The sequence below is a fragment of the Cetorhinus maximus genome, chromosome 10 (assembly GCF_964194155.1).
Source record: "Cetorhinus maximus chromosome 10, sCetMax3.hap1.1, whole genome shotgun sequence".
Lineage (NCBI taxonomy): Eukaryota > Metazoa > Chordata > Chondrichthyes > Lamniformes > Cetorhinidae > Cetorhinus > Cetorhinus maximus.
This window is the reverse complement of record NC_135888.1, coordinates 43,931,237-43,959,220: the sequence shown is the minus strand read 5'-3', so window position 1 is coordinate 43,959,220 and position 27,984 is coordinate 43,931,237. Positions and strand designations below refer to the sequence as shown.

At 45.7% G+C, this 27,984-nt stretch overlaps 1 protein-coding gene across 1 annotated transcript; it reads left to right on the top strand.

Moving 5' to 3' along the window:
• The first annotated feature begins 457 nt into the window (after positions 1-457).
• zmynd19 (zinc finger, MYND-type containing 19) lies at positions 458-26,987 on the top strand. The gene is made up of 6 exons (XM_078550372.1): positions 458-595; positions 3,782-3,841; positions 7,677-7,783; positions 20,009-20,149; positions 20,450-20,630; positions 23,638-26,987. The coding sequence occupies exons 1-6, from the start codon at positions 545-547 to the stop codon at positions 23,779-23,781; spliced, it is 684 nt and encodes a 227-aa protein (XP_078406498.1). The 5' UTR covers positions 458-544; the 3' UTR covers positions 23,782-26,987.
• Positions 26,988-27,984: the final 997 nt, after the last annotated feature.

Here is a 27,984-nt window from a genome sequence, read left to right as displayed (position 1 = left end):
GTCCTCTGGCTCCCCTGTCCTCTTGGCTCTGCGTCCTTCTAGTTAGACTGCCCTGTACCCTGGGTCACTGTGCTCTGTGGATCTGCCTGCTCTGGCCTCCCTGTACTCTGCGATCCTGTACTCTGGATCCCCTGCGCTCTGCACCCCCCCCCCCCCCGCCCCCGAAAATGCTCTGGGTCACTGTGCTCTGGCTCTTCTGTGCTTTGGGTCACTGTGGCTGTCTTGTATTCTGGTCCTTCTGTGCACTGGCTCCCCTCTCCTCTGGGGCTCTGTGCTCTGGGGATCTGTCTGCTCTGATTGACGGGGAGCCTGTGGTGATATCAGGGGCCCCGCCCCCGCCCCCGCCCCCTTGGGCAGCTTCCCGCGAAACTGACGTCACCTTGGTAACCGTTGCTCCGCGTGACGGCGTGCGGCCGCCTCCCATTGGCTGCAGCGCCGCCGCTGACCCCCTCGCGCCCTCCGGAAGTGGTTGGCGGGGAGGCGCGGGGACCGGTGTCCGTACGCGTGTCGGGGGCTCGGGGCAGGCGGAGCGGGAGCGGGAGCCATGTCGGACTTCAAGCTGGGGATCGTGCGGCTCGGCCGAGCGGCCGGCAAGGTGAGAGCGGAGATGGGAGTCCCCGGGGCCCGCCCGCCAGCGGGTTCGGGGAGCGTGGAGTCCACTCCCCCCTTTCCCACCCGGGCTTTGGGCGGGACCGCGGCCTCGGCGCTCGCTGCTCCCCAGGCCCACTCTGACCATGTGGCCCAGGCACCGGGCCGAGCCCGGCCCTCTCTCTCCGCACCCGCCCCCCCCTCCCCCCGGGAACCCGAGGCCGCCGGGCCCCCGGTGTGGGAGCCTGTCCCTCCGCCCTGCACTCAGAGCTGATCTCAGTGGGGGCGGGGGGTGGTGCTCTCCAGCTCGGTCAGTGTCCCTGCTCCCCTCTCCCCGCCATCGCCATGTGCAGCATACACTGTCTGTCCTTCCACTGCCTCAGCCTGGGACTGGGGCTCTGGGCACATGGTGACTGCCTTCAGCTCTTGCCTGGTGGTTGAGTGCCCAATTCCCTGCTCTGCACTGACATAAAAAGGTTTCCAGTGCCATGCGTTTCCCATTAAGTTGGCGTGAGGTCTTGCACTTCCCACAGGGCATACGCCCCTGGTTTCCAAAGATTGAGCTAATCTTTCTTTTTAAAAGGAATTGCACAGGAGCCAGCATTAGTGCTGGCTTTGCTTCTGCAGGGCATCTTGTTGATGGCATGGCATTGAGTGTTGCCAGCTGTAGGTAGCCCATTACATTGTTTATAATCCACTGTACAACTGAAAACTTTATTAGGGATGAACTGTCCACAGGGAAGCTCAGCTGAGGATTGCGGGTGAGCCTGACAACTTAACCCACTTCCGAATCTCATTTTTTCATGATGACAGGAGGTCTGTGTTCCTGGGCCTTATTCACTTGGTCTTTTAATAGGAACCTGTGTGCCTTGCACAGTATGGCCTGGGTTAATCTCTTCAAAACTTTCTGCAATCTCCCAGAAATAATGGGATGACAGTTCCCCTTCTCTCCATAATGGCACTTGTTCATTGCAATTTTAGTGTATTGAACTGCAGCTGATTGCTAATTGTCATTCAAAGGCTGGATTAACGATGGCCAGTGCAAGAATTGGGAATGTTATATATGTGTGGTAGACTCAGCATTGTCTGCTTTGGGGGCCAGGTATGTCACTGAGGCACAGGGGAGGGAGCTTCATATTGCAGCTGGCTGTGCCACACCTATTGCACAAATAACTTGTTTTTTTAATATTCCTTAAGGGATGTGGGCGTTGCTGGCAAAGCCAGCATTTATTGCCTATCCCTAATTGCCCTTGAACTGAGTGGTTTGCTAGGCCATTTCAGGGGGCAGTTAGGAGTCAACTGCTGTGGCCTAGAGTCACGTAGGCCAGACCGGGTAAGGATGGCAGATTTCCTTTCCTAAAGGGCATTAATGAACCAGATGGGTTTTTACAACAACTGGTGGTAATTTCAGGGTCATCGTTACTGAGACTAGCTTTCAATTCCAGATTTATTAATGAATTTAAATTCCACCAGCTGCCTTTGGCTTACTAGCCTAGTGACATTACCGCTATGCCACCATCTCCCCTGTTGCCGCTGAATAGATGTTTTAAATTGGGGAAATGTCCTGGTCCTCATCTGAATGACACAGGAGAATGTAAAAAGTGAGTTGGCACTTTGGGAGGTTTGGGTGCTGAAGATGTCCATAGGTCACCCTCAGAGTTTAACTATCTAAGAAATCAAAGCTGCTGACTTGTGTACTACTAGTTCCTCCCTAATATGTCAAAAGCTTTGACTTTTATACCCTGCAGCAAAATCAGGTGGCATTTAATCGGGCTGCAATTATACTGGTTTAGATCTACGAAGTGTTTTCTCCACCCTGCTGCGCAAGTGTAAGAGTTACAGTTTAACTCCTGAGTCAGGTCCCAGTCTCACTGAAATGTGGTGGGGGTTGGGGGAGTGGTTGCAAAGCAAGATTCTGGAGACACTTAACTCGGGTCAAAGAAGTTATCAACCCTTTGCTGAGAGAAGATTAAACACTTACCAGAGTGCATATGTGGCAGTCCACATGGCTTGGGTCTGTTTAACCATTGATGATTCGAACAGAAGGGGCCTATAAATGGGATTCATTGGTAGCCCAGAATGGAAATGGAGTGAGTGGTGGTTGATGAGCTCCAAAGGTTTTGATGGGATAGATGGAGAGAAACCGCTCCCTCTGGTGGGGGAGTCCAGAACTAGGGGCTGAATGGTCTTTCCTGTTCCTAAGAGTTACTGTTTTCTTGGGTCCTGTTGTCATCTGCATTTCACAGCAAGAAGCTGGTGTGCTGGGTTTGTGGGTGGTGTGCAAATATACAGTGGCTATGCCGCTGACTGCTTTGTAATTCACCTGGTTGAGCTCAGAGTTGTTGGGAATGTCTCACCGGGGAATAGCAAATGGTCATTGTGTTTGCGTTTCTGGCAGTGTGCTTATGGGTCACAGCTCATTTAGCGTACAGATATCCCACTCTGTCAGGGCCTGCTCCTGAATGCCAAATTTTGAAATGAGTTGGGATTTGATTGTTTTCCCTCAAGTCTTCTGTTGGGGGTGGGGGGAGGATAGTAACAAGATTTCCTTTGCAATCTTTCTGAAAACCATTACTGAATGACAGTGAGAGAGCGCTGGATTGTTATCAGTATGGATAGAGAGTGTAACACAGGATATTGGGGAAGGATTCCTGGGTGACAGTGTGAGGGAGCTGGATTAACAGCAGTGGAGGCGCAGTCTACAGCACAGGGTGATGGGGAAGGGTTACTGACTGACCGTGTAGGGGAACTGGTTTAACATCTGTATAGATACAGTCAGTAACACTGGGGGCAGGGTTACTGAGTGACAGCATGAAGATGCTGGCTCACATCAATAGTGATGCAGTCAACAACTGTTGTCTAATGTTAGCTGTTCAGTATGATTCAGTTCCCATCATGTTCGACCCGTTTACGCTGAGGGTGGAATGGAGATCAATGGTGATGTCAGAACTACTTGTAAACTTGCAAGTATGCAGCCGTTACGTGGTTGCTTCAGTGACCCTCCCATTTTGGCACCTGGGAGTTTGACCTCACAAATGCTAGTGGCCATTATAGTGGAGATAGGGAATTAATAGCTGCTGTTGCTTGCCTCCCCCAGTTGCGTTCACTGTCTTGTTCATGTTAGAGTGCTGTTTCTACAGTCTGCACTGTTTTTAAAAGGAGTTTAACAAGAAATCTGTTTCTCTGTTTTCAGACTAAGTACACACTAATAGACGAGCAAGACATCCCACTGGTGGAGAATTATACCTTTGAGGTAAGAAGGCATGCGGACAGACGGCTGGACTTATCACTTCCTTGGCATTGCCCCTCCCTATCTGTAACCGGCTCCAGCCACACAGCCCTCCGAGATCTGTGTGCTCCTCCAATTCTGGCCCCTTGAAAATCCTGATTTTTAATCGCTCCACCATTGGTGGCCATACCTTCAGCAGCTTGGTCCTTAAGCTCTGGAATTCCCTCCCTCTCTACCACTCTTTCCGCCTTTAAGGACCTTTAAGCATTGACCCTAATATTGCCTTATGTGGCTCAGTATTGAATTTTGTTTGATATCACTCTTGTGATGTGCCTTGGAACATTTTACTCTGTTAAAGGTGCTATATAAATACAAGTTGTTGCTGTGATGACAGTATATTATTAAACATAGGCCTGGATAATCAGCTGGTGATTTTCCAAGTGATAAATACGCGCTATTATGATCAGCTTTCACCCAGAACATTAAAGTACTGATGAATGGTACGTTCTGGCCACTGACTGACCACAGAATAAAACATCCAGAGTCGTCTCATGCAAGACTGAGCTAGGGTATGATTTTAGGTTGTTTTCCCATCTCATAATTCAAATGTGGCTTGGTATCAAATTTTGCTTCACGGTGCTCCTGAGAAACAACCCTGGGGTGTTTTATTATGTTCAAGTGCTATATAAATACAAGTTGTTGTTGAAAGGGCAACTCTTGCTTTTGCAAGGGATGGTAGATTTTAACGGGCTGAGGTGGAGGACAACACCAAGGGGCTTTAAAAGTCCAAGCTACACAGAAGCAAGGTTTCCATTCCATTAACTACTGCCTTCTATTTGACAGAGTGAGTGAGAGAATGAGTTGAAGTACAGCTGGCAACAGCTTACTTTGCATTGGACTTGAGATTGCACCTGTTTGTGGAGCGTATGCTATTGGCCAGATAGAGCCTTTATGAAACAGGTGTGAAGTCCCTTTGGCTGAGTGATCAGCTGTATATTAAGAAGCCTGTTTGGTGGCTCTTTAATGGGTGACTCAATGAATTCCCAGGATTTTGAGTCTGCACCTGGTTCTGGCTTATCGTGCTGCGTTGTTGCACTTGCCAGCTTGCTTCAATACTCCTGGAATTTCCTGAAGTAGAGTAACTGGCAAGTTGTACCAAAATTTGTGCTGATCTTCGAGGGCAAGTTATGCTGGAATTTCCTGGCAATCTCAGCTTGTGCCAGAACGTCCAAGTCGGGTATAATGGGTGGAAATCGGTGTTTTTTTAGCTGCAAATTTACAACCAGCTCCGAGCTGGTGTGTTTCAGGAAATTTGCATACACTTTTCATACGTTGGCAGCAGATTTTGGTTGAGATTTCGTAGAATTGGTGTATAAGATTGAGGAAATTCAGGAATGGTTGAATTTCCTGGATCTCTTACACAGAAAGCCAGCATTATGCTATTATTTTCAGGTAAGTTTCAGGAGATTCCAAGCTAATGTATCCATTTGATGCGTTTAATTTGTTACTCAGCCGCAGTCCCTGGTGCTTCACCCTGACATTATGCAGCTCATGCTGTTTCTGTAAGCATGACCCAAACTTGGACTGAATCTATCCTTGTTGATCAGGTGATCCCAGAACTCGAGTGGGCATAGTTGCTGAGATCTCACGGGTTTGGTGTTGGGCTTTAATAACGTCGCACTGACAACACTTTTCAGGGAGCTATCTCGCTGAATTATAAATTGACCCATGTGCGGAAAATGAATCAGTTATTACGTGGCTGATGTTGCCTTCCCGTACATGTCATCTGTGAGCTGGTCAGCTGCTAGAGCCCAGGCTCAACAGTCAGGGTGACTGAAATCCCATAATGAACAGTTCCACACTTTCTACTGTCAGATATGGGTCACTGCCCAAACCCTGCAGTTCTGTCTAAATTTGAGAAACTGAAAATTTCTGATTGGCGGCGAATCATTTGCCTTGACTGTCATGTGCTTGCTAATCTAAGGTGATTCTGTAAAGAAAAGCATGCTCCCTCTAATTCTGCGCCATCATCACTTCCCTTTTTGAAAACTGAGCTTTTGATAGGAATATATTGCTGGTACATAGTGCCAAAGGAATTTGAGTTTCCTTACATTCTGGGTGTTTTAATAACTAGAGGAAAGTACTGTTTTTAGATATAGTCAGTTTCACGGGGCTCCAGTTGGGCAGAGTTACTGAGCCCAAACAAATATTACTGTCACTAGACCTGATCGTTACAGATAGTAACGTTTCAGATTAGATCTTCCGTTTGTTTCTACTGCATCTTCTGTCTGGTTGTCCCATGATGCCAGGACATCATGCGTTGCCTGCAGTTAATGACAGGCTTGCCGTATAAATGACTGTCTGCTCTTTGGTCTTGGAGAATGTTTGCAGGCTAGGACTTGCATTGTTGCTCTGTGTTGTGTATATAGTGTTTTTCCCTTGTTTTGCCCAACTCCACCTCTGCATCAGCGCACCTGCTGTTGGATTTCTTATGGCCTTTGCCACTTCTGGATTGAGTATACCAATGTTATCCTGGCCCGCCTCCCATCTTTCATCTTCCATTAATTTGAACTCATCCAAAACTCTGCTGCCCATGTCCTAACTCACACCTAGAGACCCCTTCACCATTTACTCTTGTACTCACCACATTGGCTCCTGGTTGGCCAACACCTTGATTTTGCAATTCTTGCACTTGTTTTCATATCCCTCCCAATCCATAACTCCCCCAGCCTTCAACCCTCAGATCTCTGCTCCTATTCAGGCATCTTCTGCATCCCCAATTTTCATCATTGCACCACCAATGGCTGTGTCTTCGGCAATCTAGGCCCTAAGCCCTGGAATTCCCTCCTAAACCTCATCTCTCCATTTCTCTTTTCCCCCTTTAAGACACTGCTTAAAGCCTACCTCCTTGACCAAGTTTTTAGTGATTTGTCCTAATATTTCCGCATGTGACTTGGTGTCAAATTTTGTTTGATAATGTCCCTGTGAAGCTTGAGCCATTTTCCTACTTTCCAGACGCGGTATTAAATATAAGTTGCTGTTGTTTGACGTAGGGGATGGTGGTGAGGGGGGCCTAAGCAAGTCCATGTGAGAAGGATATACTTAAAAGATTCTACAATGATGTAGGAGTAGCCATAGCCAATCCAAGACTCAGTTGGTGTCTCTATAAGGCCTTGGCGACCTGGTCATTGCTTAAGTTGGCACAAGAAAGAAAATACATTTTTACAGAGAAATGGTTGATCAGGGCACAGCTGGTGTTATTTATTGTAACATACCAGGCGGCTAGATTTATTGCTAGCTGTTAACTTCTTTGGACAGACATTTATATTGTTTTCGTACAAGACTCCAATTTTTGTGGGTAGGCTAGAAAGAAAATCGGTGTTCTCGTAATTATAGAGAATAATTCAATCAAACTGGGTGTTACATAGACACCACAGAACATCTCATCCATCTCAGTTTTGAACATTTCAATTGACCCAAACATGCACAGCCTTTTGGAAAAGAGTTCCACCGCCCCTTGTGTGAAGAAATGTTTCCAATTTTACTCTTAAATGGTCTAGCTCCAATTCTGATGAAAGAATTCTAGTACTCAGATTAGTCTTAGATTTGTCTGTTTCAGTGCAACAACAATGGGTTGGGTTCTGTGGTGCCTGTGCCATTCCATTTCCATTCACATAGAGATGAATGAATTTTTAAGGGTATCAGGGGATAATGAGCATAGCTGGGTGAATTAGAGTTGATTTTCAGATCAGCCATGATCCAAATAAATGGCGCAGAAGCCTCGAGGGGCTGAAAGGCCTGCTCCTGTTCCTGTGAATCTGCTGTGCATTCTTTAATAAACTGCTTCATTCTTTTGTAGGCTCGTATGGAAATAGATGCTGATGGAAATGGTGCAAAAATATTTGCCTATGCGTTTGATATCAGCAAGCGGAGGGGTTCTGGGCGTCCTCTACATGAGCTGCTCTGGTGAGTACTGACTTTGGGAAACTAATTTGGGGATTCTAAATCCTAGTTTTGTGAGATAGGGTTTACACCATTACACCATCAGCACTGCTTTGCAATCTGCTCCCAGCCCAAGGGTGGTTTGTTTAGGTAATTGGGGTAGCTAGTTGTTCTGGTGTCAGGGGTTACAGCTAGGGCAGTATGCAGAGATTTTTATGCTGTTCCAACTGTGCCCAAATTATACAGCGTTGATGCTCCTCGCTGTATAAACACAAAACCCGCCAAATTTCTGATAGAGCAAATGTAGTTGCTGCCTAGCGGTTTGAAGTAATTCTCTCAACCTGCATCTGTATGAAGGTGCGAATGTCAGCAGATTCTGTGAATAAAGCCCATGTTATATTCAGTGAGTAAGAGCTGATGCATTTGTTGTTTGAAGGCTTACAAACGTATGGTATAGAGCCAAGTGATTAGCATGTGTTGAAGTTTATGCTCTGCTTAAGAATATAATGCATCAGTTTTACGATTTACAGAGATTACAGAATGGGCCTGTGAGAGTTAGGCATTATTTTCCTTTTGTACAATGCACCCCACTTGGTAGCATCAGGCTTCTGATGCAGAAACGAGTCATGCAGCCCAACAAACCTTCTCAGAGTGTCTTTCTCTACACCGACCACCTTTCTGATCTCCGTACCCTTTAATAATATTTCCTTAGAATTTGTCTGATTCTTTTATGGAAAAAATAATGGATTGTGCTTGAACTGTGGCAGTGAATTCCACATTCTAACAACCCTCCATTTGAAGAGTTTTTTCTTCTAATCTTCCCTTTAATTCTCTCGCTTGTGGTTTTGAGCTCCAAAGCAGGGGTTAAGTGTTTAATCTAGGTTGGCGCTGCACTGCAGTTAAATCAAAGACTTCGATTTATGGTCAGCCATTACTCAGTGGTAGCATCCTTGTCTTTGAGCCATAATCATATTCTAGGACTTGAGCATATAACCCAGACCGGTACTTTCTTTGTGCGCCAGTACTGAGGGAGTGCTTCACTGTCGGAGGTGTGGCCCTTCAGATGAAACGTTAAATCAAGGCCTCATAAAAGATCCAGCAGCATGATTCGTAAAAAGAACATAGCCGTCTTCCCAGTGCCCTGGTTAACAGAAATCTTTCAACCAACGTCACTAAAAGCTTATTTGGTAATTTAATCTCAATACTGTTTGTGGGAGCTTCTTGTTTGCAAATTGGCTGCTGCATTTTCTACTTTACAGTGGTGACCAAGTTCTTTCTTTCTCTTTGTATAATACTTTATCACATCCGAAGGATGTTCCAAAATGCATTGTCCCCTGTGAAGTACTTTTTCAAATGTAATTACTATTATGCATATAAATATGGCAACCAATTCATGTACAAAATGATCGACACAAACATGAAGTGGGCAGAAAATAGATTTTTTTTGTCATATTGGTTGAAAGAAGTATTTTGTTCACCAGAATAATTTCCTTCCCCTCTTCATATACTGCCATGGGATCTTTTAAATCAATCTTAGGGGGCAGACGAAGCCTCATTTAACAGCCCTTTAGACACAGAGATGCTCCCAGGGATCCTCTGCTGCATCTTACCGGAAGCAGCAATCTATCTGCAGTTTTAGCTGCAAAAAAACTCATTCTTCATTTGTGGCAATAGAAGTGATGAGCTTTAATTTGCTGTGGCAGGTCGTCTTAACAGCGTCTGCCCTTGGACTTGCCCTTGCACTTTCAGCGTTTTAAATTTTTTTTGTGGCAAGTGGCTGAAAGTGGCAGCTGGTATTGTCACAGCAAGGGAGACAACCTCTGGGATGTGAGTGAACAGGGCAAGTAACTTTGTGTCTCTGTAAGCAACCCAATTGCTTGATTATAAAGTTAACAGTGCAAGGAGTGAGAAAGAAGTATAAGTTAGAAGGTGTGAATCCACATCAAATCTGAAAGCAAAATAGAAAAATGAGAGAAAAGAGTCAAAGGTAAAGTAAAAAGAAGTGTTATTTGCAATTTGACATTTAAAATCTCTCAACAAGTAAACCTAAAGGAATGCGACGTCACGCTTGTGATGGTTTAATTTTCAGTGCCAGAGAGGTTGTTTGGTCATAATTAGCACTTATCACATTGTAACAGGGGAGGGGAGGCTGTGGCACAGGGACATTGTCGCTGGGCTAGTATTCCAGAGATCCAGGGTAATATTCTGGGGACCCATGAAATTTTGAATTCAAATAAAAATCTGGAATTAAGTCTGATGATGACCATGAAACCATTGTCAATTGTCGCAAAACCCACCTGGTTCACTAACATCCTTGAGAGAAGGAAATCTGCCGTCCTTACCTGGCCTGGCCTACATGCGACTCCAGACCCACAGCAATTTGGTCGCCCTCTGAAATGCCCTAGCAAGCCTCTATTGTATCAATCCGATTTAAAAAGTTGAATGGAATCAGACAGACCACCCAATGTCGGCCGAGGCACCGGAAACGACAATGGCATACTTGGCTCTGTCAGCCTGGCAGTGTCCTTCTTACTAACGACTAGGGACTAGTGCCAAAATTGGGAGAGCTGTCTCGCAGACTAGTCAAGCAACAGCCTGACATAGTCATACTCACAGAAACATACCTTACAGGCAATGTCTCAGACACCACCAAGCCCATCCCTGGGTATGTCCTGTCCCACCAGCAGGTCAGACCCACCAGAGTGGGTGAGCAGTAGTTTACAGTCGGGAGTTGCCCTGGGCGTCCACAACATCGACTCGAGGCCCCATGAAGTCTCATGGCATCAGGTCAAAGAAACAAGCCAAGGAAACCTCCTGCTGATTACCATGTGCTGCCCCCCACCCCCCCCAAGCTGATGAATCAGCACTGCTCCATATTGCACACCACTTGGGGGAAGCACTGAGGGTGGCAAAGGCACAGAATGTTCTCTGGGTGGGGGGCTTCGATGTCCATCACCAAGAGTGGCTTGGTAACACTGCTACTGACCAAGCTGGCAGAGTCCTAAAGGGCATAGCTGCTAAACTGGGTCTGCGGCAGGTGGTGAGGGAGCCAAAAGAGGAAAAAAATACTTGACCTCATCCTCACCAGCCTGCCTGCCACGGGTGCATCTGTCCATGACAGTATTGGTAGGAGTGACCACCGCACAGTTCTTGTGGAGACGAAGTCCCGCCTTCACATTGAGAATACCCTCCATCGTGTTGTGTGGCACTATCACTGTGCTAAATGAGATAGATTTCGAACAGATCTAGCAACTTGCCTCGGGATTTGCGGCCTTGTCTCCAGGGAACAGACTCGTAGGGAGGAGCACCGGAGCGGTGACCTTGGGGCACAGAGTGAGTGAAGCCAAAACTGAAAAAGTGACATCACAGGAAAGCTGTGACCTGATCAGTTGGTAGGAAATCTGCACCAAATTTGAAAAAGAAACATTGCAAAGCTGATTAATAAATTAATTATCTAAGTCGAGATGGCTGGGCAGGTGATGTGCTGTAGCTGTATGATGTGGGAGCTGGCAGATCCCATTGCGAGCTGCAGTGACCACATCTGCAGCAAGTGTTGGTTGCTGGAGGAACTCCGGCTCAGAATTGATGAGCTGGAGTCCGAGCTCCGGACACTGCGGCACATCCGGGAGGGGGAGAGTTACCTGGATGCTTTGTTTCAGGAGGCGGTCACACCCGGTAGATTAAGTACGTCAAGTTCGGTCAGTGGTCAGGGTCAGCAGGGTGTGACTGCAAGTGAGGCAGGTAGAGGGATCCTGTGTTCAGGAACAGAGGAGCCTCAGCTCTTGACCTTGTCCAACAGGTACGAGGTACTTGCTCCCTGTGTGGATGAGGAACAGGGCTGTAGGAAGGATGAGCCCGCTGACCATGGCACCGTGGCACAGGAGGCCATTCTAGACGGGGGAGCAAAAAGACAAGTTGATAGTTGCAGGGGATTCTATAATTAGGGGAATTGATAGCATCCTTTGTAAGCAGGATCGAGAGTCCCGCATGGTATGTTGCCTGCCCGGTACCAGGGTGAGGGACATCTCTGACCGGCTTGAAAGGATATTGGAGAGGGAGGGGGGGGATCCAGTTGTTGTGGTCCACGTCGGGACAAATACCATAGGTAAGACTAGGAAAGAGGACCTGTTTGGGGATTATCAGGAACTAAATTAAAGAACAGGTCCTCAAGGGTTATAATCTCCGGATTACTACCCGAGCCACGTGCAAATTGGCATAGGGACGCGAGAATAAGGGAAGTAAACACGTGGCTAAAGGAGTGGTGCGGGAAAGAGGGGTTCCATTTCGTGGGGCACTGGCATGAGTATTGGAACAGGAGGGATCTGTACCGTTGGGACGGACTCCACCTGAACCGATCTGGGACCAATGTTCTAGCGAAAAGGGTAAATAGGGTGGTCAACAGGACTTTAAACTAGAAAGGGGGGGTGGGGGGAGGGTAAAACTCCAAGTAGTATGACTAATGGGAAACGAAGCAGCAGGTTAGCGTGTGGGGAAGTGGATTCAACTTCATGGAAAATTATGAAAAAACTGAAAAGGAGAGCCCAGGAGAGGCTATTAAAGTCTCCAGAACACAAAATAGGACAGAGTGTTTGGAAAGGGCTAGGAATCTAACTTCAAGCACATCAGATAAAGGGACGACAATGAGAAAGGGGACGGGAAATACAGGACTGAAGGTGTTATATCTGAATGCACACAGTATACGAAATAAGGTAAATGAGCTTGTAACGCAGATTGAAATTGGCAGGTATGATGAGGTGGGCATTATGGAGACATGGCTGCAAGGGGATCAGGACTGGGAGCTAAATATCCAAGGATATACATCCTATCGAAAAGATAGGCAGGTTGGCAGAGGGGGTGGGGTTGCTTTGTTAGTAAGAAATGAAATTAAATCGATAGCAAGAAATGACGTAGGGTCAGATGATGTAGAATCTGTGTGGGTAGAGTTGAGGAACCGCAAAGGTGAAAAAACCATAATGGGAGTTATGTACAGGCCTCCGAACAGTAGTCAGGATGTGGGGCACAAGATACACCAGGAGATAGAAAAGGCGAGTAAGAAAGGCAAAGTTATAGTGATCATGGGGGATTTCAATATGCAGGTAGATTGGGAAAATCAGGTTGGTAGTGGATCCCAAGAAAAGGAATTTGTGGAATGTCTACGAGATGGCTTTTTGGAGCAGCTTGTGGTGGAGCCCACTAGGAAACAGGTAATTCTAGATTTAGTGATGTGTAATGAGGCAGACTTGATAAGGGAGCTTAAGGTGAAGGAACCCTTAGGAGGAAGTGACCATAATATGATAGAATTTACCCTGCAATTTGAGGGGAAAAAGCTGGAATCAGATGTAACGGTGTTACAGTTGAATAAAGGCCACTACAGAGGCATGAGGGAGGAGCTGGCCAGAATTGACTGGGAGATGAGCCTAGCAGGAAAGAGAGTGGAACAGCAATGGCAGGAGTTTCTGGGAGTAATTTGGGAGACACAGCAAAAATTCATCCCTAGGAAGAAGAAGCATACTAAAGGGAGGATGAGGCAACCATGGCTGACAAGGGAAGTTAGAGACAGCATAAAAGCTAAAGAGAAAGCATACAATGTGGCGAAGAGCAGTGGGAAACCAAGGGATTGGGAAGCCTACAAAGACCAACAGAGGACAACTAAAAAAGAAATAAGGAGGAAGAAGATTAAATATGAGGGTAAACTAGCCAGTAATATAAAAGAAGATTGCAAGAGTTTTTTTAGATATATAAAGGGTAAGAGAGAGGCAAAAATGGACATTGGGCTGCTGGAAAATGACGCTGGAGAAGTAATAGTGGGGAACAAAGAAATGGCGGAGGAACTGAATAGGTACTTTGCGTCAGTCTTCACGGTGGAAGACACGAGTAACATCCCCAATGTTCAAGAGAGTCAGGGGGCAGAGGTGAGTATGGTGGCCATTACCAAGGAGAAGGTGCTTGGAAAACTGAAAGGTCTGAAGGTGGATAAATCACCTGGACCAGATGGATTACACCCCAGAGTTCTGAAGGAGATAGCTGAAGAGATAGTGGAGGCGTTAGTGGTGATCTTTCAGGAATCACTGGAGTCAGGGAAGGTCCCAGAGGACTGGAAAATCGCTAATGTAACCCCCCCTGTTTAAGAAGGGAGTGAGGCAAAAGACGGGAAATTACAGGCCGATTAGCTTGACCTCGGTCGTCGGTAAGATTTTAGAGTCCGTTATTAAGGATGAGATTTCAGAATACTCGGAAGTGCATGATAAAATAGGGCAAAGTCAGCATAGTTTCATCAAGGGGAAGTCATGCCTGAAAAATCTGTTAGAATTCTTTGAGGAGGTAACGAGTAGGTTAGACAAAGGAGAGCCAATGGATATTATCTACTTGGACTTCCAGAAGGCCATTGACAAGGTGCCGCACAGGAGGCTGCTCAGTAAGATAAGAGCCCATGGTGTTAGAGGCAAGGTACTAGCATAGGAGATTGGCTGTCTGGCAGGAGGCAGAGAGTGGGGATAAGGGGGTCCTTCTCAGGATGGCGGCCGGTGACTAGTGGAGTTCTGCAGGGGTCAGTGTTGGGGCCACACTTTTCACTTTATACATTAATGATCTAGATGAAGGAACTGAGGGCACCCTGGCTCAGTTTGCAGATGATACAAAGATAGGTGGAGGGACAGGTCGTATTGAGGAGGCGGGGAGGCTGCAGAAGGATTTGGACAGGTTAGGAGAATGGGCAAAGAAATGGCAGATGGAATACAATGTGGGGAAGTGTGAGGTCATGCACTTTAGTAGGAAGAATAGAGGCATGGACTATTTTCTAAATGGGGAGAGAATTCAGAAATCTGGAGTGCAGAGGGACTTGGGAGTCCTAGTCCAGGATTCTCTTAAGGTTAACTTGCAGGTTGAGTCGGTAGTTAGGAAGGCAAATGCAATGTTGGCATTTATTTCGAGAAGACTAGAATATAAAAGCAGGGATGTGCTGCTGAGGCTTTATAAGGCTCTGGTCAGACCACATTTAGAATATTGTGAGCAATTTTGGGCCCTGTATCTCAGGAAGGATGTTCTGGCCCTGGAGAGAGTCCAGAGGAGGTTCACGAGAACGATCCCAGGAATGAAAGGCTTAACATATGAGGAACGTTTGAGGACTCTGGGTCTATACTTGATGGAGTTTAGAAGGATGAGGGGGGATCTGATTGAAACTTACAGAATACTGAAAGGCCTGGATAGAGTGGACGTGGGGAAGATGTTTCCATTAGTAGGAGAGACTAGGACCCGAGGGCACAGCCTCAGATAAAGGGAAGACCTTTTAGAATAGAGATGAGGAGAAACTTCTTTAGCCAGAGAGTGGTGAATCTATGGAATTCATTGCCACAGAAGGCTGTGGAGGCCAGGTCATTGAGTGTATTTAAGACCGAGATAGATAGGTTCTTGATTGGTAAGGGGATCAAAGGTTATGGGGAGAAGGCGGGAGAATGGGGTTGAGAAACTTATCAGCCATGATTGAATGGTGGAGCAGACTTGATGGGCCGAATGGCCTAATTTCTGCTCCTATGTCTTATGGTCAACTCAAGACTGGGCAACCATGAGGTGCTGTGGGCCATCACCAACAACAGATTTGTACTCGAACACAATCTGTAACCTCATGGCCTGGCACACCCCCCACTCTACCATACCATCAAGCTAGGGGATCAACCCTGGATCAATGAAGAGTGCAGGAGGGCATGCCAGGCATACCTAAAATTTGATTCACTCCACGTGATATCAAGAAACGGCTGAAGGCACTGATACTGCAAAGTCTACAGGGCCTGACAATATTCCAGCAATAATACTCAAGACTTGTGTTCCAGAACTTGCCCCGAGCCAAGCTGTTCCAGCACAGCTACAGCACTGGCATCTACCTGGCAATGTGGAAAATTGTCCAGGTATGCCCTGTAGACAAAAAGCAGGACAAATTCAACCCAGCCAATTACTGCCCCATCAGTCTACTCTTAATCAGTAAATTGATGGAAGATTCAGTAGCTCCAGCTACTTGCTTAGCAATAGCCTGCTCAGTTTGGGTTCTGCCAGGGCCACTCAGCCCCTGACCTCATTATAGCCTTGGTTCTAACATGGACAAATGGACTGAACTCCAGAGGTGAGGTGAGAGTGACTGCCCTTGACGTCAAGACATTTGACTGAGTATGGCATCAAGGAGCCCTAGCAAAACTGAAGTCAATGGGAATCAGGGTGAACTCTCCGCTGGTTGGAGTCATACCTAGCACGAAGGAAGATGGTTGTGGTTGTTGGTCAGCCATCTCAGTTCCAGGACATCACTGCAGGAGTTCCTCAGGATAGTGTCCTTGGCCCAACCATCTTCAGTTGCTTCATCAATGACCTTTCCATCATAAGGTCAGAAGTTGGGATGTTCGCTGATGATTGCACAATGTTCAACACCACAATGTTCAGCACCATTTGCGACTCCTCAGGTCTGAAGCAGTTCATGTCTGAATGCAGCAAGACCTGGACAATATCCAGGCTTGGGGTGACAAATGGCAAGTAACATTCGCACCACACAAGTGCCAGGCAATGGCCTTCTCCAACAAGAGAGAATCTAACCATCGCCCCTTGACATCAGTGACATTACCATCACTGAATCCCCCACTCTCAACATCCTGGAGGTTTCCATCAACCAGAAACTGAACTGGACTAGCCATTTAAATACTGTGGCTAATGAGAGCAGGTCAGAGGCTGGGAATCCTGCAACAAGTAACCCACCTTCTGACTACCCAAAGCCTGTCTGCCATCTACAAGGCACAAGTCAGGAGTGTGATGGAATACTCCCCACTTGCCTGGATGAGTGCAGTTCCAACAACACTTAAGAAGCTTGACACTATCCAGGACAGAGCAACCCGCTTGATTGGTGCCCCATCGACAAACTTTCACTCCCTCCACCACCGACACACGGTAGCAGGAGTGTGTATCATCTACAAGATGCACTGCAGGAACTCACCAAGCCTCCTTAGACAGCACGTTCCAAACCCATGACCACTACCAGCTGGAAGGACAAGTGCAGCAGATAGATGGGAACACCACAGTCTGCAAGTTCCCCTTCAAGCCACTCACCAGCCTGACTTGGAAATATATCGCCGTTCCTTCACTGGGTCAAAATTCTGGAACTCCCTCCCTAACAGCACTGTTGGGTGTACCTACAACACATGGACTGCACTGCTTCAAGAAGACAGCTCACCACTGCCTTCTTAAGGGCAATTAGGGATGGGCAATAAATGCTGGCCTAGCCAGTGATGTGCACACCCCATGAATGAATGGAAAAAAAAACCAGGGCCCTTGGATCAGAATGAGCAAGATTTCAATTTCTGTGGTGAATTTAGTTCACATCAATCACTCAGATGCAGCAACTTCATGCCATACAATGCATAACGAAAGAATTGCATTTAGATAGTGGCTGGATCTCGAAGTTCAAAAGTGAATGATGGTTAATGAAGTATCTTTTGAACTGTGGCCATTGTTGTAGAAAACGTAACAGCTAATTGTGCACAACAAACTCCCACAAATAACAAAATAACATCCTGGTGATCTGTTGTTGTTTTATTGATTGAGGAGAAAATATTGGCCAGGGGTAACTCACTTGCTCGTCTTCAAAATATTGCCATATAAACTTGGTTTGACATGTCATCTAAAAGGCAACACTTCTGACAGTGCAGCAGTCCCTCAGTACTGCACTGAAATGTCAGCCTAGATTTTTGTGCTCTCTCCCTGGACTAGGATTTGAACCCACAGCCTCCTGATGTAGAGATGTGAATGCTGCCAGCTGAGTCACAGTTAACACCTGATGTCCTTGCTGAGACAGGCAGCGAGATGTGGTTTTGCAAAGCACATGACGGAGAAGCGCATCTCTGATAGCAACTTCTATTAAGTCTAACCGTGCATCTGCCCCTCAACTGAAGTTGCTGGATTATTTGTGGGAGGGGATGGCATGGTGGTATTGTCACTGGACGAGTAATCCAGAGACCCAGTCAAAGACTCGGGGGACACGGGTTCAAATCCCGTGGAATTTGAATTCACTTAAAAGCTAGTCTCAGTAATGGCGACCATGAAACCATTGCCAATTGTTGTAAAAATAAACCCATCAGGTTCACTATTGACCCTTAGGGAGGGAAATCTGCTGTCCTTACCTGGTCTGGCCTACATTTTGACTCCAGGCTCGCATCAATGTGGTTGACTCTCAAATGCCCTCTGAAATTGGGTATCAAACCGCTATGAAGTCTAAAAGGAGTGAAACCAGACGACCACCTGGCATTGACTTAGGCACTGGAAATAACCAAACCCTGCAGAGTCCTCCCCATTAACACCTGGGGAATGTTAAATTGGGAGAGCTGTCCCACAGACTAGTCAAGCAACAGCTTGACATGGTCATACTCACCGAATCATACCTTACAGATAATGTCCCAGACAACAACACTACCATCCCACCAGCAGGAGAGACCCACAGTGGTACCCGTTCGGGAGGGAGTTGTCCTGGGAGTCCTCAACATTGACTGGATCCCATGAAGTTTCATGACATCATGCCAAACATGGGCAAAGAAACCTCCCTACTGATTGCCACCTACTGCCCACTGCCCCCCACTCCCCGCCCCGCCAGTTCTGCCAGGGCCACTCAGCTCCTGACCTCATTACAGCCTTGGTCCAAACGTGGACAATAAAGCTGAACCTAAGAGGGTAGGTGAGAGTGATTGCCCTTGATACCTCACGGCAGCATTTGACAGTGTATGGCATCAGGGAGTCCTAGCAAAACTGGAGTCAGTTTGAATTGGGGTAAAAACTCTCCGCTGCTTGGAGTCGTACCTAACACAAAGGAAGATGGTTATGGTTGTTGGAGATCAATCACCTCAGCCCTGGGACATTACTACTGGAGTTCCTCAGGTTAGTCTCCTAGGTCCAACCATCTTCAACTGCTTCAACAATGACCTTCCTTCCATCGTAAAGTCAGAAGTGCGGATGTTCAGTACTATTCACGACGACTCAGATATTGAAGCAATCTGTGTCCATATGCAGCAAAAACTGAACAATATTTAGGCTTGGGCTGGTAAGTGGCAAGTAACATTTGCCCCACACGAGTGCCAGACAATGACCATCTCCAACAAGAGAGAATCTAACCATCTCCCTTGACATTCAATGGCATTACCATCACTGAATCCCCCACTATCAACATCCTGGGGGTTTACCATTGACCAAAAACTAAACAAGCCGTATACTGTTGCAACGAGAGTAGGTCAGAGGCTGGGAATTCTGCAGAGAGTAACTCACTTCCTGATTCCCCAAAGCTTGTCCACCATTTACAGTGCTCAAGTCAGGAGTGCAATGGAATACTCTCCACTTGCGTGGATGAATGCAGCTCCAACAACATTCAAGAAACTTGACACCGTTCAGTACAAAGCAGCTCACTTTAATGGCACCTCATCCACCACCTTTAAACATTCATTCCCTCCACCATCGACGCACAGTGGCAGCAGTGTGTATCATTTACAAGAAGCACAGCAGCAACTCATCAATGCTCCTTCAACAGCACCTTCCAAATCCGTGACCTATGCCACCTGGGTCAAAATCCTGGAACTCTCTTCCCAACAGCACTGCAGCTACACCACATGGACTGCAGCGGTCCAAGAAGGTGACACATCACTCGAGGGCAATTAGAGGTGAGCAATAAATTCTGGCCTAGCCGGTGATGCCCACACCCTGTGAAAGAATTTTAAAAAGTGACCATTTATCTCTCAACCAACATTTAAAGCAGATGACCTGGTCATTTATTTCTTTGCTGTTTGTGGGGGCTTGCTGTGCACAAATTGACTGCTGCATTTCCTACATCACAAACCTATTTAATTGGCTGTAAAACCCTTTGGGGCACCTTGAGGCCAGGAAAGGTGCTATATAAATGCAAACTCTTTCATTTGAAATAAAGAAAATACAGCCGGAGGTAAATACGCATTACCAGGCCCATTTAGTAACCAGGATTGTGCCACCCAGCCTTATGAATCATTGTTGGTTATCTTGGCTCCATCTCTGGCTAGTGTGTGATACTGAATGGAAAGATAAACCTGGGGAGTGGAGGGAAGCGAGGGTGGCAGGAAGGTGGTTCTCCAGTGTATGAGTGGCTCTAGCAATGATCCCACCAGTGTGGGTGTCATGTTTTGTGGTTTTACTAGCTGGTGATTGTGCTTTCTGGCCAGATCAGTGGAAGCTTTGATAACCATTGTCTGTTTTCTATTTGCCCAGGGAGCGGCACAGAGGAGGGATTGCTCCAGGTTTTCAGGTGGTTCACATCAACGGCGTGACAGTGGATAACAGACTGGACAACCTCAAGCTTGTTCCCATAGGCTGGAGGCCAAAGGCAGAGGAAATCTCCAGTAAACAGAGGCAAGTCATTGCTGAGCAGGCGCTATGGGAGGGTGGCAATAAGGGATGGTGTCTGTCGTCTTGGGCTAAGTGGTGTTCATGGGTTTAGTGTTGCAGTGCATTCTAGTTCACTTAATCAGAAGACACAGCTTGCCTGGGCAAACTACAGCTGTCCAAACCAATTAGGTAAACAGAAATGCATTTGTTAGGTTGCAATTTAGTTTGAGATTTTGCCTCCAATGCAGTGAACCACTGAAACCATGCCAGTTTGTGCAGTGTGTGGCAGGCTGTTGTGCTAATGGATTCTTCCTTTGTGTATAGGGAACAGAGTCTTTATTGGCTGGCGATCCAGCAGGTGCCTGCAGATCCCATTGAGGAGCAGTTCCCTGAGCTGAACCTCACACGCTACTACAATGCCAACGGTGACATTGTGGAGGATGAGGAGGACTCCTGCACATATTATGAATGTCATTACCCGCCATGCACTATGATGGAGAAGCAGGTGAGTGCTCAAGTTATTATAGAGGCAAGTGCTCACTGCTTACAAGTTGCTGGATGTATAGTATTTATATGGTACCTTTTAATGTGGTTAAAAATTAACCAAGGTGCTTCATAGGCTGTAAGCAGACAACATTTAACTCTGAGCCACACAGAACAGGCGAGCATAAGCTTGGATGGGGAGAGAGGTTTTAAGGAGTGACTTAAAGGTGGAGAGGGGGGCAATATCTGACAGTAGGACATTGATGCAGCTGCCAGTGGTTGGACCCAGGTGCGTGTTGTATTGTGTCTCAGAACTTTGAATCTGCTGTATCTATTGCCATCTAGTGACAGGATCGTTATAATACATCCAAGCCTTGACCGTGGCTTCTAAAATAAAACCTGTATTGATATGCAGCCTTATTACATTCTCAAGCTGTCTTAATGTGCATCTCATCCAATGAATACATTTTGAACTGCAGTGACCATGCAGACATGCATAGCAATCAGGTTGCTGGTTGCAAGATTCCACAAAGATCAAATCATATGAATGATCAAATAATCTTTTTAGGGAGGAATTTTGGCTGGAAGACCAGGACAAGTCTTGTTCCTCTTTGAATTTACCATGGGATGTGCATTCACCAGGGCAGGTAGCTGGTACTTCTAACCATGCAGCACACTTTCTCTACTGCAGTAAAATGGCAGCCATCGATGTTGTGCTGAAGTCCTGCTTATTGAGGATGCCACGAAGAAAAAGTCAGTTGACCCTATGTAATCAATTCCCCTCGATAGAGGATTTTCTTTTTGCTTATTGTTCTACCATTTTGACCCGCTGTCTCATTCCCAACACTGGGGACGTGGATAACCTTTGGGTTTTTGGGCTTCTCAATGGGAGCTGTTCTGCGTTGATGTGGGATGAATTGGCAGGTGGTGTGTGACTCCGGAACTACATAAGTAACTGCTGCAGGCGAGGTCATTATTTAACCCCCATCCTAGCTGGGGCTGTTTTCTTGAACATCTGCAGCCAATATTCTTTTTAAGGATTTGATTCAACTGAGTAGCTTGCTGGGAGACTTCAGAGGGCAGTTAAGAGTCAACCGCATTGGATGTGTCTAACTGAAGCTAGCGGATTAACACAGTCGGTGTGCTTGACCATTTAAAGCACTACCTGTTTGTTGAAGGCCGTCCACTTGATCTTTCACCCGTTGCCCGATTATTCTGACTTATAGCTTGGGAAATGGATAGAGGTGGTGCCTAACTTGTTAAATGTGACCACACTAGAGGCCTGTTCCATGCAGTGCAACCATGACTATCTGCACTACAGTTGTCCACAGGGTTATTTATTGGAACTAGACTAAGTTTCAAAATACTCAATTATATATTATGGAACTAATTTTTCACGGACTCTGGTTTTTGACTTGGTCGGAGAGCTAGATACACTGTACTTGGTAGAATATGTTGTCCAAACAGCTGTTGTATTTGGCTTTAGAATCCAATGGGAATTGGGGCAGATCCAAGAGAGCAGCAGGATTCAGTTTGCCAGCTCCCCCCATTTCCCCAAACAAATATTACGTTTGGGGAAGAATTGTGGGTTTTTTCTGCATGAGCTGGAAACACCAAATAGTCCAGTTAAAATATTAACACTGTTGGATTATGAGTATGAATAGTAATGCTTTAGTTTTAAAATGCGAGAATGTTTTTTCCAGTGGTAGGTGATTAAATCGCCATCCTTTCACTCCTTGAACCTGAGTTTGAAACTAACCCACACTGTCATGTTGAAAGTTGCCTTCCTTTGCCACCCAGTCTACTGATGGGCACTTGCATGGATTGGCTTGGGCAAGTTCAACAAATACATAATTCAGTCATTGCATGACAATGACTGAGTTGCAGGCACATGAGTGACTCTTGTGGGAAAACAAAATCTCATTGTGATAGATTTTTTGCAGTTGCGGCAGTGTATAGGGAGCATTATTCTATCTGTACTACACTTTAAAAAAAATTTTTATTTAAAGATTTGATTTAACTGAATAGCTTTCTGGGAGACTTCAGAGGGCAGTTAAGAGTCAACCAATTTGGAGTCCTATATAGCCCAAACTGGGTCAGGAGAGCAGCTTTCCTTCCCTAAGGATCATTAGTGAACCTGAGAGTTTTTACAATAGACAGCTTCATGGTCACTTTTCATGATAACAGCTTTTATTTCCAGATTTTAAAAAAAACTAATTTCAGCTTCTCAAACTGTCAAGGAGAAATTTGACCTTGCTCTCTGGATTATTGGTCCAGGCCCCTGGATTGCTAGCTCAGTGACATTCTAAGTTGTGTAGTGCTTGTGGTTAATACTGATGTTGGTTTGTAAAAGTTAGTCTGATCTACCAGTAATGTGACTCTCTGTTGGATTGTTGGATATTTTTTATTAATTCATTCATGGGATGTGGGCATCACTAACTAGGCCAGCCTTTATTGCCCATCCCTAATTGCCCTTCAGAAGGTGGTGGTGAGCTGCCACCTTGAACTGCTGCAGTCCATGTAGTTTAGGTACATCCACCATGCTGGTAGGGAGGAGGTCCAGGATTTTCGCCCAACGGACCCATGTAGGAACGGCAATATGGTTGCACGCTGTCACAACAGTGAGTTACAACAGGCTTCATTCTTCCTGGTTGGGGAAGGGATGTGGGGGTTGGTGGCAGCCAGCAGGCAAATAGTCCATAAACAGCATGCTTATAAGCAGAGAAGAACTTCCTCATTCATGTACCAGAGAGGTTATTGGAACGTGTGGGCTATTGACCCAGCTGGGGTCGCCACCTTTGGGAGAGTAGGGGTTTAAAAAGAAAATGGTAGGTCTGATGTGTTGATGGTCATCCTGTTAACTACAAATAGGGATTTTTACGTTGGAATCACAGGTTGGTTCCCTACGTACTTCAGTAACATTGATTTAAATGAAATCACATCAGCAATTCTACTGCTAAGTGATCAGACTGCATCATTTCTCACCACCTGTTTCTCTTTTACTGACACATTTTTTGTAAATGTTTCAGCTGCGTGAATTCAACATCTGTGGGCGGTGCCAGGTGGCACGATACTGCGGCTCCCAGTGCCAGCAGAAAGACTGGCCTGCCCATAAGAAGCATTGCCACGAGAAGAGGCGCCCGCTGCAGCAGGAACTCGAGCCAGAGCGATGACCCCCTCCTTCCCCCACCCCTCCTCACCCTCGCCCCGCATGCTTTCGCCATGGATCAACAGTGGCGTCAGTTTTGTTTTGCACAATTCAGACTGGACATAAAGTTTCCTAAGCACTGAGGAAGAACAAAAAAAAAACAGAATGGACTTGAGGAGGTCTCTGTGAGAAGAGGGGGCTGGGGCTTCCCTTCCTACAATCGATCGCTACGAAGACTATGGAGGTTCCCAACCGGAAGCTTCTGTCTATATTTATATGTTGATATGTATTTGAACAAAATCTTATGTACAGTTTTTTATGTTGTAAAATCTGATCTGTTTGAAGTTCGGTGATAACGTGTAGCTGAACAGAGTTACCTAAAAACAGAGGTTTGCTCCGGTAGCATTATGTGACTCTGGGACAGCTTGCTGCTAATGTGATTATAGAGAAGGAAAAAAAAGACCCAGCTTACTGTGTGTTCCAGGGATTATACTAACGCCAGGTCTCTGGATCTTGTCCACTTGACAAGGAAAGAAAAAATGAAACAATAACATTTTAGTCTTGCATAGGGGAAAGAGAACTGATTGTTAGGTTACAGTGATGGCTGCTGGAGTGAGCAGGTTTCACAATAAGCATCTTTGTAGTTTCAATCTCGTAACCCAGTTCGAGCACACTAAACAGTGTGCCATTTCTTGACTTTGTGTTGAAGGTTAAATTCAATGTAGCACAGGTCACAGCGAGGGTTTAGTGGTGCTTTAAATCAATAATTTTTCAAGTCGTATCAGAACTATTGGGGTAAACGATTGTTAGCTAAGTTATTCCCACAATTTTAATTCAAGACCTACATGAAGAAAAGATTTTTATGGACATGGGGTATTGAATTTATGATATGGTTCATCCACTTGGTAATATGAGTTTTTAAAATGTGTGGTTATGCTGGGAAGCTATCCAGTAATGGTGCAGAATGTTCCTTGTTGGGTATGGGTGGTAGGGTCAAATTGATAACCGGCATGGGCTTCTTCACCAAGGGCATTTCTCAAAGCCGGGAGCTGCCTTTTGAATTGAAATCCAGATCCTGGGGATGGGATTCGGTTCTGTCGCTCTGTTGCATTTACAAATGTTGTGCCCTTAATTGCCTCCGCTCTCCTGTCCAGCACGGTAGCGCATGTATGTTGCCAAAGTTTCTGATTTTTGCTCTGGACTCCTTCCCCACCCCTCTCAAAGAACGTTGTTTCTGACCAGTGTGCTCTCATCAGGTGGCCACAAGACACTGTTGCAATTTGGCCTCTGAATCTGATGTAATTCCCTTTTGGAAGTGGACCAAAAAAGCCAGGTGACTTGTGGGAAATACATGAGACATTTCTTGCATGCTCCCTATGCTGCTGGATGTTCACTTCTGCCTGCTCCTCTCTAGATAACAAGTCAACCTGAAGCCAGCCGGGGTTTGAGGGTGTCATTTCAATGCAACACAAGAAATCATATTTAACTTTCAACATATTTACAAGTGCTAAGTATATTTTTTTATATTAAGTTATTTTCATTGGAGTCAGCAGATGGCTGGTATCCAGCTTGAAACCCCTGCTGGGCAAAAATATTCACTGTGCTTGAGAGCGCGAGGGTCTTGTGTATGCCTCAGCTGGGTAGATTCCGCACATTAAGTGGTGGAAGGGTACACCTTGGAGATCTTACTCCCTTGTAGCCATAATTGTACACCTGTGAGCAATTTTAAACGAAGACTGGTGCAGTCAGTCCTAAAATGTTTTCCCTGCAATCGATAGGAGGCGAAACTCCAATCATGACCCGGAACTTAGTAAATACTTGCACAAGTTAACAGTCTCCTTGCCTTTCCACTGTGACTTTTTCTGAGTGGTGAGGGAGGGCTATTGAAGTATTTTGGACAAGCAGAGACCTATGAACTAATTTGAAAGCTGCTGTACCCGTGTGCATGTTTTAAATGGGTTGCTGTTACTGTGTCGTGCTGTCGCTGTGCCAAGCTTTGCTTTTCTTGACAGAAGCCCAGGCTCGCTCTCTAAGGATACCTGTTCTCTGTGTAATGGAATTCCGTGGACCTGAGTTGCTGCATTCTCTTTTCCTCCCACCCAACCTGCCAACAAGGCATTGCAGTGGAGTTTACGGTAGTTTAGAAAGCTTCAGATGTTTTGTGCAGCAGTCTCAGGTTAACCAGTGTAGTATTTTCAATCTTGATTTACTGCATCTTCCTTCTTGTTACAGGTGGGTTTAACATGGTGCTGTCTTCACTAAACGTCACCACCTTTTGTGGTTAAGTGCCCTGGAGGATGCGCTGCTTCAGCTTTTTTTTTGAGGTTGGGCTTAGTGATGTCTTTTACAGTTTGTGTTTTTAACCAAAGCGGCAGACCATATGGTTTAGGATGTAGTTTCTCCTCCCCTCCCCTCCAGTTACTCAAAGTTTATGTTCTGAATCTCTATAATTATGATTTCTTCCCTTCAAAAAGAAATTGCATTACCAATGTGCAACTATCCAAACCAGTTCGTGACCGGATCCTATGGATAATCTGAACTATACAGCATTGTAACTAAGATGTCTATGGTGGCCGTTGAACAGAAATCACCACAGTTTTCAAGTGTGGCATCCATTTCATGGCAGCTGTTTGTAATAGTTGTGCAAAGTAGTTTTTCTTTTGCATTTCCTACAAACTGATCAGTGATTGAACTTCTGTGCTCTTGCTGGTTTGGGGTATTTTACACCATGTGCAAATGCTGTGGAGTGACATTGATCAAAATAGTTTAGTCACCAGTCCAGGGGCTTCCGTTTTAATTGTAAATTTGAGAATAATGCCCATTCAGATTTAACCCCTGCACAGAAACAGTTGTGAAACTTATTTGGACTGTTCAGTTTTGTGTGTAATTTAAGACAAATTGGTCTAAATTAGATCTGGTCTGCTTCTTCCACCGATTTCCACCAATCACGATGATTGTTTTGGTGACACGACCAGCTGTACACTATTGAGCTGTTTCCAGCACAATGGGACATAATGGTGTTGAAAACCACGGCCAGATGTGCAAAGAGCCCTGAAAATGCATTGAGGCTGTTACAAATCTTAATACTAACTATGTTGTGTGGTCAGTTGCAAAAATGCAGAACACTAGCCACTGCGGTGTTGCTGTGCCCCCAGTTTGTTTCATGCACTGAATACAGTATCTTGCCTGTATTTAAAATTGTTAAATAAAGCTGAAACAAATTTATGTGTAAACTAGTGTGTTAATGTATGGTTGATGAATGTGCTTTTTCCACTCTTGGGGCCTATGTTCAAATGGCTGAAAACCTGTTGCTCAACTCTTAAGATTCTTCTTGTTAAATTTTAATTTCCAGGTGTAAAAGGAAGTGGGAAGTTACAAAAGCGCATAAACAAATCAAATGTGTCTGAAATAAGGTATATGGAATTCAATGTGAGGTTATCTACTTTGGATCTGTGGAAACTAACGAATATCTTAATGGGGAAAGATGGAGCTGTAGAAGAGCAAAGAGAATCAAAATGGCTAATGGAATGTTGACCCTTACATAAGAACATAGGTAAGGTAATTAGCCATAGCCCCAAAACATCATAGGCATTTCCTCATCATTGGAGAGAGATAATTGGTTATAGGTAGCTTGAGTAGCACCACTTTCAAGCATAGGGTGAGGAGGCAAGTTTCCATGAACTGTCACTTTAGCCATCTAGCTAACTGACTCCACATCAAAACATAAGAAATAGGAGTAGCCCCTTTGAGCCTGCTCTGCCATTCAATATTATCATGGTTGATAATGCCTCGATTCTTAGCTCTTGATTATACTCAGCATCCAAAAATCCATCTTATCCCTGACTTTAGCTCAACCACAGCCACCCGCTGCCTTCGGGTACAGAATTCCAAGAATCCACAACCTTTTGTAAAAATTTCTCTCCATTTCAGACCTAAATGGCCAATCCCTTATTCTGAGACTGACCCCCAGTTGTAGACTCTCCAGCCAAGGGAAATCATCCAGAACTCCCTTCTTCACAGCACTATGGGTGTACCTGCACTACATGGACTCCAGTGGTTCAAGAAGGCAGCTCACCACCACCTTGAGGGCAATTCAGGATAGGCAGTAAATGCTGGTCTAGCCAGTGATACCCACATCCCATGAAAGAATACATTTTTAAAAATCCACCCTGTGAAACCTTTAAGAATTCTTGTGTGTCAATGAGATCACCTCATTCTTCTAAATTCC